Source organism: Pristiophorus japonicus, chromosome 1 (assembly GCF_044704955.1).
Source record: "Pristiophorus japonicus isolate sPriJap1 chromosome 1, sPriJap1.hap1, whole genome shotgun sequence".
NCBI lineage: Eukaryota > Metazoa > Chordata > Chondrichthyes > Pristiophoridae > Pristiophorus > Pristiophorus japonicus.
Genome location: NC_091977.1, coordinates 192,972,171 through 192,984,589, shown reverse-complemented (window position 1 = coordinate 192,984,589; position 12,419 = coordinate 192,972,171). Strand labels below are relative to the sequence as shown.

Below are 12,419 nucleotides of genomic sequence, written 5' to 3'. Positions count from 1 at the left end.
CACAACCCTCAGAGAAGAAATTTCTCCTTATCTCAGTTTTAAATGGGCGGCCCCTTATTCTAAGATCATGCCCTCTAGTTCTAGTCTCCCCTATCATGGAAACATCCTCTCTGCATCCACCTTGTCAAGCCCCCTCATAATCTTATACATTTCGATAAGATCACCTCTCATTCTTCTGAATTCCAATAAGTAGAGGCCCAACCTACACAACCTTTCCTTGTAAGTCAACCCCCTCATCTCTGGAATCAACCTTGTGAACCTTCTCTGAACCACCTCCAAAGCAAGTGTATCCTTTCGTAAATATGGAAACCAAAACTGCATGCAGTATTCCAGGTGTGGCCTCACCAATACCCTGTACAACTGTAGCAAGACTTCCCTGCTTTTATACTCAATCCCTTTTACAATAAAGACCAAGATTCCATTGGCCTTCCTGATCACTTGCTGTACCTGCATACTAACATTTTGTGTTTCATGCACAAGTACCCCCAGGTCCCGCTGTACTGCAGCATTTTGCAATCTTTCTCTATTTAAATAATAACTTGCTCTTTGATTTTTGCTGCCAAAGTGCATGACCTCACACTTTCCAACATTATACTTCATCTGCCAAATTTTTGCCCACTCACTGAGCCTGTCTATGTCCTTTTTCAGATTTTTTTGTGTCCTCCTCACACATTGCTTTTCCTCCCATCTTTGTATCGTCGGCAAACTTGGCTACATTACACTCAGTCCCTTCCTCCAAGTCATTAATATAGATTGTAAATAGTTGGGGTCCCAGCACTGATCCCTGCGGCACCCCACTGGTTACTGTTTGCCAACCTAAGAATGAACCATTTATCCCTACTCTGTTTTCTGTTAGTTAGCCAATCCTCTATCCATGCTAATATATTACCCCCAACCCCGTGAACTTTTATCTTGTGCAGTAACCTTGAATGCTCTTTGCTGCCGATCAGGACTTGGGCTGATTTCACCTTCCTCATTCCATACAGAGCACTCACTGAATCACATCCTGAAAAACTGTGAAACCCTGTGAGAGCAGCACATATAAATTTCCCAAAGTGATCCAAGATGCGATGAACATCATTTGTACGCCTGTTGTTTCCTCTTCCTGTGCGAAAATAGAACTTGACATCAATGTCCCAGCAGAGGAACGACACCAGACTTGTCTTTCATTAAATGCTTCAGTGCCAGAGCACAATGGTACAAGGGTCTGTAATCAGGTCTTAAATCCAATCCTCTGATGGGAACTTTGGCTCCAGGATCCACGCTGGTATCCATGTCTGTGTCAATCTCACTTGTGCTTGTTTCTGAAAGCAAATCTCTGCCTCCTCAATAACTTCTTCTGTTGCAAGATCTTCTACAAAACACAAGATCACTCTCATTACTGCATGATGATCTGGCAAATTTCAGGAAAGGATAAGATTTCTGTATTCTACATTTAAGATTATACATTTTATAAAAAGCATCAATACTCTCTTTCTCAAAAATGCATTTCTTATACAAACTGTTCAGCTTTGTCATTGTAAGAACTTCACAGTTCTTTACAATCCTGCCCTCTATCACTGTGTCACAGAACTGCCTATATCCTGTCTGATAGAGGTTGCCTTCTGGAAGGGCTTCCTGCTCCTTTCTGGTCAGAAATCTGGTGTAGCTCTGGTAGCAGCTAAGCTGATACCTTGCTCCAAGGCAAGAAGATCTTGTCCACAGATACGCAGCAGATTGCTTCACCTTTGCAGATTTCTGCTGCAAGGAGCAGCTTACCTGCAGTTTAGTCTCACATTTTACCAGCCTCTCTTTTTGTCTCTTTCGGCTGTGTCTCTCCACAATGTCTTTGTCCTTCTTGCAGAGAAGGCCCTGCACTGGAAGAAGATAGAAAGTCCTTGCAGATATAATCTTGGGGTCTATCATCTTTGAGCGAAGCAGTCGAACCTTGGTGCAGCTTTACTTCTCTCCTCTTCTTTCTGTACTGGTTCTTCAATGGCCGCAAAGGAATGATAAAATGGATATTCTAATCAGCACTACTGACAATGATCTTTGGTCACAAAACCTTGTTTTGTGCTGTATTTGTGTGTGTTATGACCAGAGTGAGAAGGTTAGAGTCAATCAGTCTACATAGAAATAAGTATATGGGGCTCAAGCAGGCCCACGAAATGGAACGTGTCAAACGGCATAACCATTGAACCAAGCAACGAAAGTTGGATATAAACATTTATCGGCTGACACAGTTTCATAGGAAATACTATAAAATCACGTGTACTCACGTTCGTAGTTCTGATTTTCTCTTTCTTGCTTCTTCTTGGCTCTGTCGATCTTGGATTTATCAGTGAAAGGCATGTAGCACTGCCGGTGATATCCAATCGAATGTGGCATTGTTGCGAGTCTTTCTGGTGCAGTAACCAGCTTCAGATCTAAACTTTCGATGGCATTCTCTGCAATTTTAGCTTCCCTAGTTCCAGTAAATTTCCACTGATTTTATCCAGCTAGAGTCCGAAAAATAAATTATGTTGCCTTTGGCTCCCGCAACTACCTGCATGCGGCACGCCATTGTTTCGGTGCATGCAGTCATTGACTCTAATTGATCTAGTACAGGTTGAACCTCCCTTATCCTGAACCCTCAGGACCTGGCCTGTTCTGGATAAGGGATTTTTCCAGATGCGAGGTGGTCACATTAAATTTGATGGCACAGGTACTGAGTAAGGGGATATCTGGGCTGGCTGGCTTGGGGCTGGGAGTGCGGCAGAGAGATCATGGGGGAGGGGCGATGGTGGATTGTGGTGTCCGGCCAGCGATTGCGGGACTCTGCAGTGAGGACTTCAATTTGTTCATGTCGGAGTTCTGCGTATGCGCCACCTGGTGGCCGGGAATGGTTCTGGACGTGGGGTGGTTCCGGATAAGGGAGTTCTGGATAAGAGAGGTTCAACCTGTACAGAGATTGTGATTGGCTGATTTCACAGTACTGACAAATACAGCAGTTGTGATTGGTCATTTAAGTAACTCGCAATTTCATCATCACTCTGGGTTATAACGAGATTTCTGCCTATTTTCTAATGAAGATTTCTGCAAAATGCTCACTTTTTGAAGATGGAAACATTGATTTTTGTGTTAAGTGGTCCCTAAACTAATATTGGCGTGAATATGAAGTACTTCCATAGAGGCGACTACGGAAAAGCATTTTTTGAGACTCGGCCCACGGTCTAAGTGTGACAATTCGTGAAGTGCATACATTAACCATAAATTGTAACTTGTCCTTCTATCTAACTAAAATAATAATGGGCCCTATCTGTATGTACCAGGAAATCAATGCCATGTATATATATCTGTCCACTATCTCAAGTCATTATTAATATTCAATTATCATATAATTTAATGCTGAGCTTTTCTGTTACTTTGCAGCTGTCAACAATTGTTACCCAGAATTAGACTGTAGCTGATATGTTCCATTGCATTTTACCCATTAGGTTAACATCTCATCATATCTTAAAGCATCTTAGGGTAAACTCATATGGAGGTAACGTTCTTCAATTGAATTTGAATGTATAATGTTCAGACAGTCAGGACACTATTTGCAAAACAAAACCTGATAAAATCAGATTATCTAAAGCTGCAATGTCTAAAATATCTTTATAATTACATTGTCCCATGAAGGATAAACACTAAGTGAGCATAGATGGCAAAAGAATATGGAAATATTTACCTCTCTGTAGCAGAGATAAGTGTGCAGTTTGAGTATTTGCAATGCTGAGTCATGCTCTGTCCAAAGTTCCTGTCTATCAAAGAGTTAACATAGAGCTATAACGTACACCTTTTTCTCAGGATTATGCAAATTCCATATTGCTGATAAATATTCACTACTAAAAATGTAATATATTGGACAGTGGATGGCACCAGAAATAACATTCTACACAGGTGAGCTTCTATTGCTTCTGTCTATTCATTGGAGAATAATTAACTAATTTCAAGACAACTTTAAAAGCAATTTTCGGGCAGAAGTGTTGCAACTGGAAGTCTTCTTAAATGCGTCAAGCTGTAATGTTTATTTCATTACCACTGGATATCCAATTCAATTCAAATATGAACCAAAGCATTGTTCAATACAGCAACAAAGATGTATTGCAACAAAACCATAAATGCTGGAAATACACAGCAGGTCAGACAGCATCAAAAGGAAAGTAATATTTTGTCAGAGCGAAGATGTGTTGTTTATCTATCCTGGTGTTTGCTTGAGGCATAATATCAAAACATCTAGTTTTTCATTTTATGTATTTTTATTTTATCAGTATGGTTTATGAAAAATGCTTCAGAAAAGTACAAATCAAAATGTTGATATAAAAATGTATACATTTAATCTGTTAGTTGGGGTTGAATACAAACTAAGGTTGTTGCTGATTTCTAGTTAATGTGTTTGTATATGGAATTGTAATATTTTTAAATGAAAATTGTCTGTATCTTTGCTATGTACATATCACATATGTTATTAAAACTCTAAAAGAGATATAAACCTGATGTGAAAAATTGTGATTATTCCTTGCCTGTGTGGGTGGTTTTACATTAAAAGATTGAAATAATGAAACTTTTGACAGAGCAAAGGATGCCTAGAACTGATTTTATTAGTAGGTTTAATGCATTCTAAATACAAAAATACAGTTTTATAAATACAAGTCACACCATTTTGTGACTGGAGTTAAACACTTAGTATATTGTGAAATATCTGTAACTCATTAACTGGTACAGGCAGAAACAACTTTTCACCATAAGAAAAAAGATGCAATTGTACACAACAGCGTCATAGCAATGCTGAAAACATATTTTACTATCTCTCACACTAGATCTACCACACTGTAGAATTGCAAGTCCATGCATTTTCACCATCCTTTTTTGGTAAATAAAATATGTTTGATTGGCCAGATTAATTTCAAATATTTAAATGTTTTTGAAATAATTATTTTATTATGGTCATAATCTTCTACAAACATTTCAAGAGGAATGAGTTGCAGAAGGTTCCTCTGGGACAGTCACAGAGCTTTCCAATTCTGGCTCCTTTCCTTACAGCACATTGTTCCCCGGCATCACACTATTAAAGAAGGAAAAACAAAGTTACTCTTTCATTCTACTGCAATATTAAATATGATAACAAGTGGAGTTGAAAACTGAATCAAATACATTTAATTTAATTGATCTGAATCAATTAATTTTCCTAACAAGCAATATTACTGATGTGTGCAATCAACTACACCATATATCTTGTAAATTAGTACAGATAGCAATTTATTTGACATCAGAAAATATTTTAAGTTCAAAGGGAAGAAGAATTATATTTTTTCTAATTTTCTTCCTTTCACTCTTGAAGTGAGTGACTCGTTCTAGGGTAAATTTCATTGGTGCCAGCAGCCTTCTGGTATCTTACCCGGCAAGCTATTCTTCCCGTGTTAACCTGAACAAAGAATCTTGGCAAGCTATTGAACTATAGAGTGCATAACACCTGAAAATAATTCTGAATTGATCTCATCCGCTATCCACATATGAGCACTTTCTAGAAGTGGTCACTGTATAGTAATCATGAGCAGGAATCTTGACTGTTTCTTTTACCTCCCTAATCCAGAGAAACTTTGTACAATTGCCATCCTCCAACCACCACTCTGGCCAAAATCAACTAATGCAGCACAAGCCAAGGTTTGAACCAAGGATCTTCCTCGTCTGAATGGCTCAGTGTTATACTAGGCCAGTGTGTTTACCCTATAAGCCATTGAGGGAGTGAAATAATTGTGAACGATATTTTTAATGTAGAATGGAGCACTATCTCCTTCCCCTTGTTCCCAGGCTATGCAGGGCTAATACAAACACTTAATTGTTGTCACTAATCTTAACTTTTACATCATTCTATGAATATGAGTATAATCGGTGTTATTCTGCTATTGATTATTAGTAAGTATAGATGTTCCAAATTGTCCCACCGTATACACAGGTTTTCCAAGTTACATAACTTAAATTGAATATTTTCAAATGAAAATGAAATTATTTATCCATTTGCTTCAAAATTATTCAATGTAAGTTTATTTCATACTTGAAAGTCTTAAACTTATTCTCCCCAATTCGTGAGATTTATCTAGGCATTTGGCGGAAAGAGAGATGTCATCATACTGTACACAATAATTACACACCCGGTTAACTCGTTATTGATATGTTGATTTAGCATTCATAATCAGACTAAAATGAAACTGCTCTGCTTATTGTTTTATGCACCTGAGATACCAAATCAAACAGAAACGCAAGACTGTCTATCGGAGATATGGAGAGCGTGTGCATGAGGGGCAGGGGATATAAAGAAAGCATTAAGACAAAAAGAACCAACTTTGTACGATTTTATTCTGCTTTACTTGCAATTCTTACCATCGGGACCATTCCAAACTTCTTCGCGTAGGTCGGCATCCTCTTGCTTTTCAGTTTTTCCAGAACTTCCTGCAAAGCTTCAATCTGCGTGAAAGTAAACATTAATTTTTTTTTAATAAGTCAAACGGGGGGAGAAAAGAAAACTCGTCGGAATAACCAAGTTCCGTTCGAGCAGCATGAACCGAAGCTGCTTTGCCGACGACAGGGCAGAATGTCCTTAACATTTCGCACATCCATCGATGGTTATATCCGCAAATGCTGATTAGAATCCTGCCTTTTCATCTCACACTTAGCTAATTCAACACTGATAGAGTCTTTGAACAATATAGGGTCTCAATTCAAAGGGAAATATTTCTTACAACGCACCCAAGTAACTTGACGTCCGCAAATTAAAGTACTGAACACTTGAATGTTTTAGCACAATATGAAATGGTCTCTGCAGTTACATTAAAGAACTGCAGCTAGCTTTACATAAACAAATGGTGAGGTTTTTAGCAGTAAAATTAGATAAACAAAAGCTCGTAATGACATACCAATTCTTTTTCTTGAGAGGAGTCATCTTTGACTGAGTAATGGTCTACCGCTCGGGCTTGCAGCTCTGATTCCTGGCAATTGGAGTGGAGGAGCAGCGCGGCGCTGAGCAGAGTGAGGAGACAGAGGCGAGTACTCTCCATGGTGCTGAGAATCACACACTGTCCGCCGCACAGCAGATCCAAACTCGGACTCTGCAAGCCCTTTTTATAGCAAACAGTACTTTTGAGACAAGTAAACAACCCCCCTAAAAATCAATCAGAGCCTGGGAACATTGACGTCAGAATCAACGCAACTCTCAGCGTTGAAGAAGTGCGGAAGAAAACGATCCGTTTGAAAAATCCCTCAATTCATTCTTCACTGAAAGGAGCAGATCTCGAGGGAAGCAGCTCCTGCGTTATTGCTGTTCAATCCCACTGTAATATATTGCACACCTATGTAAGAACCGATAAAAGTGCCGAGTGTGAGAGGAATGAGTTTGTATGATGACTAGTAAGATCCTTGTTTTCGCATTAGGTGTCACAGGGTATACTGGAAAAAGCAAGGTCCTTGTATAACGAGGGGGACATCGAAGGGATCTGCTTATTGTACTCGTGCGTTCGTGGATAGATATATCTCCCTGATCTTGTATATATTCCCACCATTTCCGTGTCCCCCCAGTATTTCCAAAAGGAAGACGATGGGAATTATGTGCATGGAATCATCTAACCCACTAATTATTAAATGCAATAGCCTATTTTGTTCTGTAACTGCTAAAAAAAAGTCCACCTGAGAATTACGTTTATGCCATAGCCTGCCGTGGTATCTTTAAGAGTGTAAGAATTACATACTAAATTCCATTCCAAAGAATATTTTCTAAAAATGTTAATGGTATAGAATGTAGTTTGCTATAATGAATAGTGTATTCTTCATCTGAAACTGTAAATCTTTGCATAGCTCCCGAATGGTATATATAAATACGATTGGTACTTTTTCCTTTATTAGAGTTTATGAGTGCTCAAAATTCAAAAGTAGACTACAGTGTAGACACGACTGACTTCTGGTAATATTGAGTTGTCCAGGCTTTACTCCTTCTGCCCTCGCTACTATTGCCAATGAGGCCGCCTTTTTAAAGTATAGAACGACATCTTAGACTCTGCTTCTATCGTTCCCTCATTGAGGTCTCTCGGGAACTTGACATTACAAGCTTTATATTCAGCCAAATGTACACTTTTACTTTTAATAAAATTAATATTATGAAAGGTTTTAAACAAACAGTCTATATAACATTGAGGTCCCGGATAGAACCTGTTGCTTCATAGTCTGAACTCAGATGTTTCTCGACAGCTCGTTTTACCGTCAAGGGCATAGATACAGAACACAAGGCGACAATGGCAACTCCATCCGGTCTGCAATTCACTGCAGAGAAGCAATAGTTTAGCACGAGTTTTAAAACAACCCCATACAACACACGGAGTGGCTGTTAGTGAATTACAACTTACAGAGTAATGGATTGTTACAGACCCCAAGAGCAGGGTTTCAGAGGTTTTGTTAGCTTAGCCAACCCTAAGATTGGATTAAACTTTTCCATTACACTAAGGGAAGGATAGAATAAAAGGAAAAGGAGATGGTGTTAAAAAAACAAACCTGAAGGCTTTGTGTCTTAATGCAAGGAGTATCCGTAATAAAGTGGATGAATTAACTGTGCAAATAGATGTTAACAGATATGATGTGATTGGGATTACAGAGACGTGGCTCCAGGATGATCAGGGCTGCGAACTCAACATCCAAGGGTATTCAACATTCAGGAAAAGGAAAAGGAAAAGGAGGTGGGGTAGCATTGCTGGTTAAAGAGGAGATGAATGCAATAGTTAGGAAGGACATTAACTTGGATGATGTGGAATCTATATGGGTAGAGCTGCAGAACACCAAAGGGCAAAAAACGTTAGTGGGAGTTGTGTACAGACCTCCAAACAGTAGTAGTGATGTTGGGGAGGGCATCAAACAGGAAATTAGGGGTGCATGCAATAAAGGTGCAGCAGTTATCATAGGTGACTTTAATAAGCATATAGATTGAGCTAACCAAACTGGAAGCAATACGGTGGAGGAGGATTTCCTGGATTGCATAAGGGATGGTTTTCTAGACCAATATGTCAAGGAACCAACTAGGGTGGAGGCCATCTTAGACTGAGTGTTGTGTAATGAGAGAAGATTAATTAGCAATCTCGTTGTGCAAGGCCCCTTGGGGAAGAGTGACCATAATATGGTGGAATTCTACACTAGGATGGAGAATGAAACAGTTTAATTCAGAGACCATGGTCCAGAACTTAAAGAAGGGTAACTTTGAAGGTATGAGGCAAAAATTGGCTAGGATAGATTGGCGAATGATACTTAAGGGGTTGACAGTGGATGGGCAATGGCAGACATTTAGAGACTGCATGGATGAACTACAACAATTGTACATCCCTGTCTGGCGTAAAAATAAAAAAGGAAAGGTGGCTCAACCGTGGCTATCAAGGGAAATCAGGGATAGTATTAAAGCCAAGGAAGTGGCATACAAATTGGCCAGAAATAGCAACAAACCCGTGGACCGGGAGAAATTTAGAACTCAGCAGAGGAGGACAAAGGGTTTGATTAGGGCAGAGAAAATAGAGTACAAGAGGAAGCTTGCAGGGAACATTAAGATGTACTGCAAAAGCTTCTATAGATATGTAAACAGAAAAAGGTTAGTAAAGACAAACATCGGTCCCCTGCAGTCAGAATCAGGGGAAGTCATAATGGGGAACAAAGAAATGGCAGACCAATTGAACAAGTACTCTGGTTCGGTATTCACTAAGGAGGACACAAACAACCTTCCGGATATAAAAGGGGTCAGAGGGTCTAGTAAGAAGGAGGAACTGAGGGAAATCCTTATTAGTCAGGAAATTGTGTTGGGGAAATTGATGGGATTGAAGGCCGATAAATCCCCAGGGCCTGATGAACTGCATCCCAGAGTACTTAAGGAGGTGGCCTTGGAAATAGCGGATGTATTGACAGTCATTTTCCAACATTCCATAGACTCTGGATCAGTTCCTATGGAGTGGAGGGTAGCCAATGTAACCCCACTTTTTAAAAAAGGAGGAAGAGAGAAAACAGGGATTTATAGACCGGTCAGCCTGACATCGGTAGTGGGTAAAATGATGGAATCAATTATTAAGGATGTCATAGCAGCGCATTTGGAAAGAAGTGACATGATAGGTCCAAGTCAGCATGGATTTGTGAAAGGGAAATCATGCTTGACAAATCTTCTGGAATTTTTTGAGGATGTTTCCAGTAGAGTGGACAAGGGAGAACCAGTGGATGTGGTGTATTTGGACTTTCAGAAGGCTTTTGACATGGTCCCACAAAAGAGATTAATGTGGAAAGTTAAAGCACATGGGATTGGGGGTAGTGTGCTGACATGGATTGAGAACTGGTTGGCAGACAGGAAGCAAAGAGTAGGAGTAAATGGGTACTTTTCAGAATGGCAGGCAGTGACTAGTGGGGTACCGCAAGGTTCTGTGCTGGGGCCCCAGCTGTTTACATTGTACATTAATGATTTAGACGAGGGGATTAAATGTAGTATCTCCAAATTTGCGGATGACACGAAGTTGGGTGGCAGTGTGAGCTGCGAGCAGGATGCTATGAGGCTGCAGAGTGACTTGGATAGGTTAGGTGAGTGGGCAAATGCATGGCAGATGAAGTATAATGTGGATAAATGTGAGGTTATCCACTTTGGTGGTAAAAACAGAGAGACAGACTATTATCTGAATGGTGACAGATTAGGAAAAGGGGAGGTGCAACGATACCTGGGTGTCATGGTACATCAGTCATTGAAGGTTGGCATGCAGGCACAGTAGAAGGTTAAGAAAGCAAATGGCATGTTGGTCTTCATAGCGAGGGGATTTGAGTACAGTGGCAGGGAAGTGTTACTACAGTTGTACAGGGCCTTGGTGAGGCCACACCTGGAGTATTGTGTACAGTTTTGGTCTCCTAACTTGAGGAAGGACATTCTTGCTATTGAGGGAGTGCAGCGAAGGTTCACCAGACTGATTCCTGGGATGGCGGGACTGACATATCAAGAAAGACTGGATCAACTGGGCCTGTATTCACTGGAGTTCAGAAGAATGAGAGGGGATCTCATAGAAATGTTTAAAATTCTGACGGGTTTAGATAGGTTAGATGCAGGAAGAATGTTCCCAACGTTGGGGAAGTCCAGAACCAGGGGTCACAGTCTAAGGATAAGCGGTAAGCCATTTAGGACCGAGATGAGAAGAAACTTCTTCACCCAGAGAGTGGTGAACCTGTGGAATTCTCTACCACAGGAATTTGTTGAGGCCAATTCACTAAATATATTCAAAAAGGAGTTAGATGTAGTCCTTACTACTAGGGAAATCAAGGGGTATGGCGAGAGCAGGAATGGGGTACTGAAGTTGCATGTTCAGCCATGAACTCATTGAATGGCGGTGCAGGCTCGAAGGGCCGAATGGCCTAATCCTGCACCTATTTTCTATGTTTCTATGTTTCTAAATGTGGTATTAATTATGAGAGGTGGTTGATAATGAATTTATATGACATCTTTTTATGAGTTCCAAGGAGATTGCAGCTGTGTATCATTCTCCCCTCGATGCATTGGTGAAGTGCATTGTATTATTGTATATTCTATATAGGGAGAATGTTCCGCAGAGAAGTTTGATTTAACATATTTTGGTATATTTTGGTAGAGACCTTTATGCATATTTATATTGAAATATTTTCTGATGTTTATACTACAAACCAGTGATTATACCCCACCAAACTGAAAGCAACTATAATGATGAATCATGTGCATTACGGTTATTTATTATAACTGGGTAGTCACATAAGATACTTGCCTCTTGTTTCTCTCTTCAAGGTGTTTCTTGTTATATCACTAAACTTAATTGAGTCTAGAAATTTCTAGAAGTTGACTATATCAGCAGAAAATTGTTTGTATATTAGTCCTTCATCTGTTATTTTAACATGGATATTGACCGAACGAAAAGTGGATCAATATATTTTCATCTGATAAAATCTTAAGTGAGCACCTTGCTTTTTCAAGGAAGGTTGATCTGGTTAAAGTTGAGATGTATCGAAATCATTAATCAGCTATGAGGTTTGGATAATAAGTGAGGATAAAACAATCTATAGACCACAAACCGTTCACAATTATTTCCTTCATAAAAAGTAAGAGATAACTCAACAGCCTGTATTAATAACACGTTTATGGGGAAAGATTATGTCATAAAATATGTGAATATAAATTATGCATAATATGTAACATGTGGCTTACATGGTATAAAATTATAATGGGGATCATCTATGAATAAGGATTATAATCTGCAAGAATATGGATTTGTATCTGGCTCGGTATCCAAGGGTGGGGCCAAGACATTCCTATCAAATATAAGCATTGCGTATGTCTTATTTGCTACAGCTCTTTTTAAGAGACACATATTTAAATTTAATTTGTTCTGGTCATGTTTTAA

At 39.5% G+C, this 12,419-nt stretch overlaps 1 protein-coding gene across 1 annotated transcript; it reads right to left on the bottom strand.

Annotated features, from left to right (window-relative positions):
* Nucleotides 1-4,960: 4,960 nt before the first annotated feature.
* Nucleotides 4,961-7,058, bottom strand: LOC139239222 (cocaine- and amphetamine-regulated transcript protein). Its single transcript, XM_070867941.1, has 3 exons — nt 6,918-7,058; nt 6,385-6,468; nt 4,961-5,068 (listed from the first exon to the last, which is right to left on the bottom strand). Exons 1-3 carry the CDS (start codon nt 7,056-7,058, stop codon nt 4,961-4,963), a joined length of 333 nt encoding a protein of 110 aa, XP_070724042.1.
* Nucleotides 7,059-12,419: the final 5,361 nt, after the last annotated feature.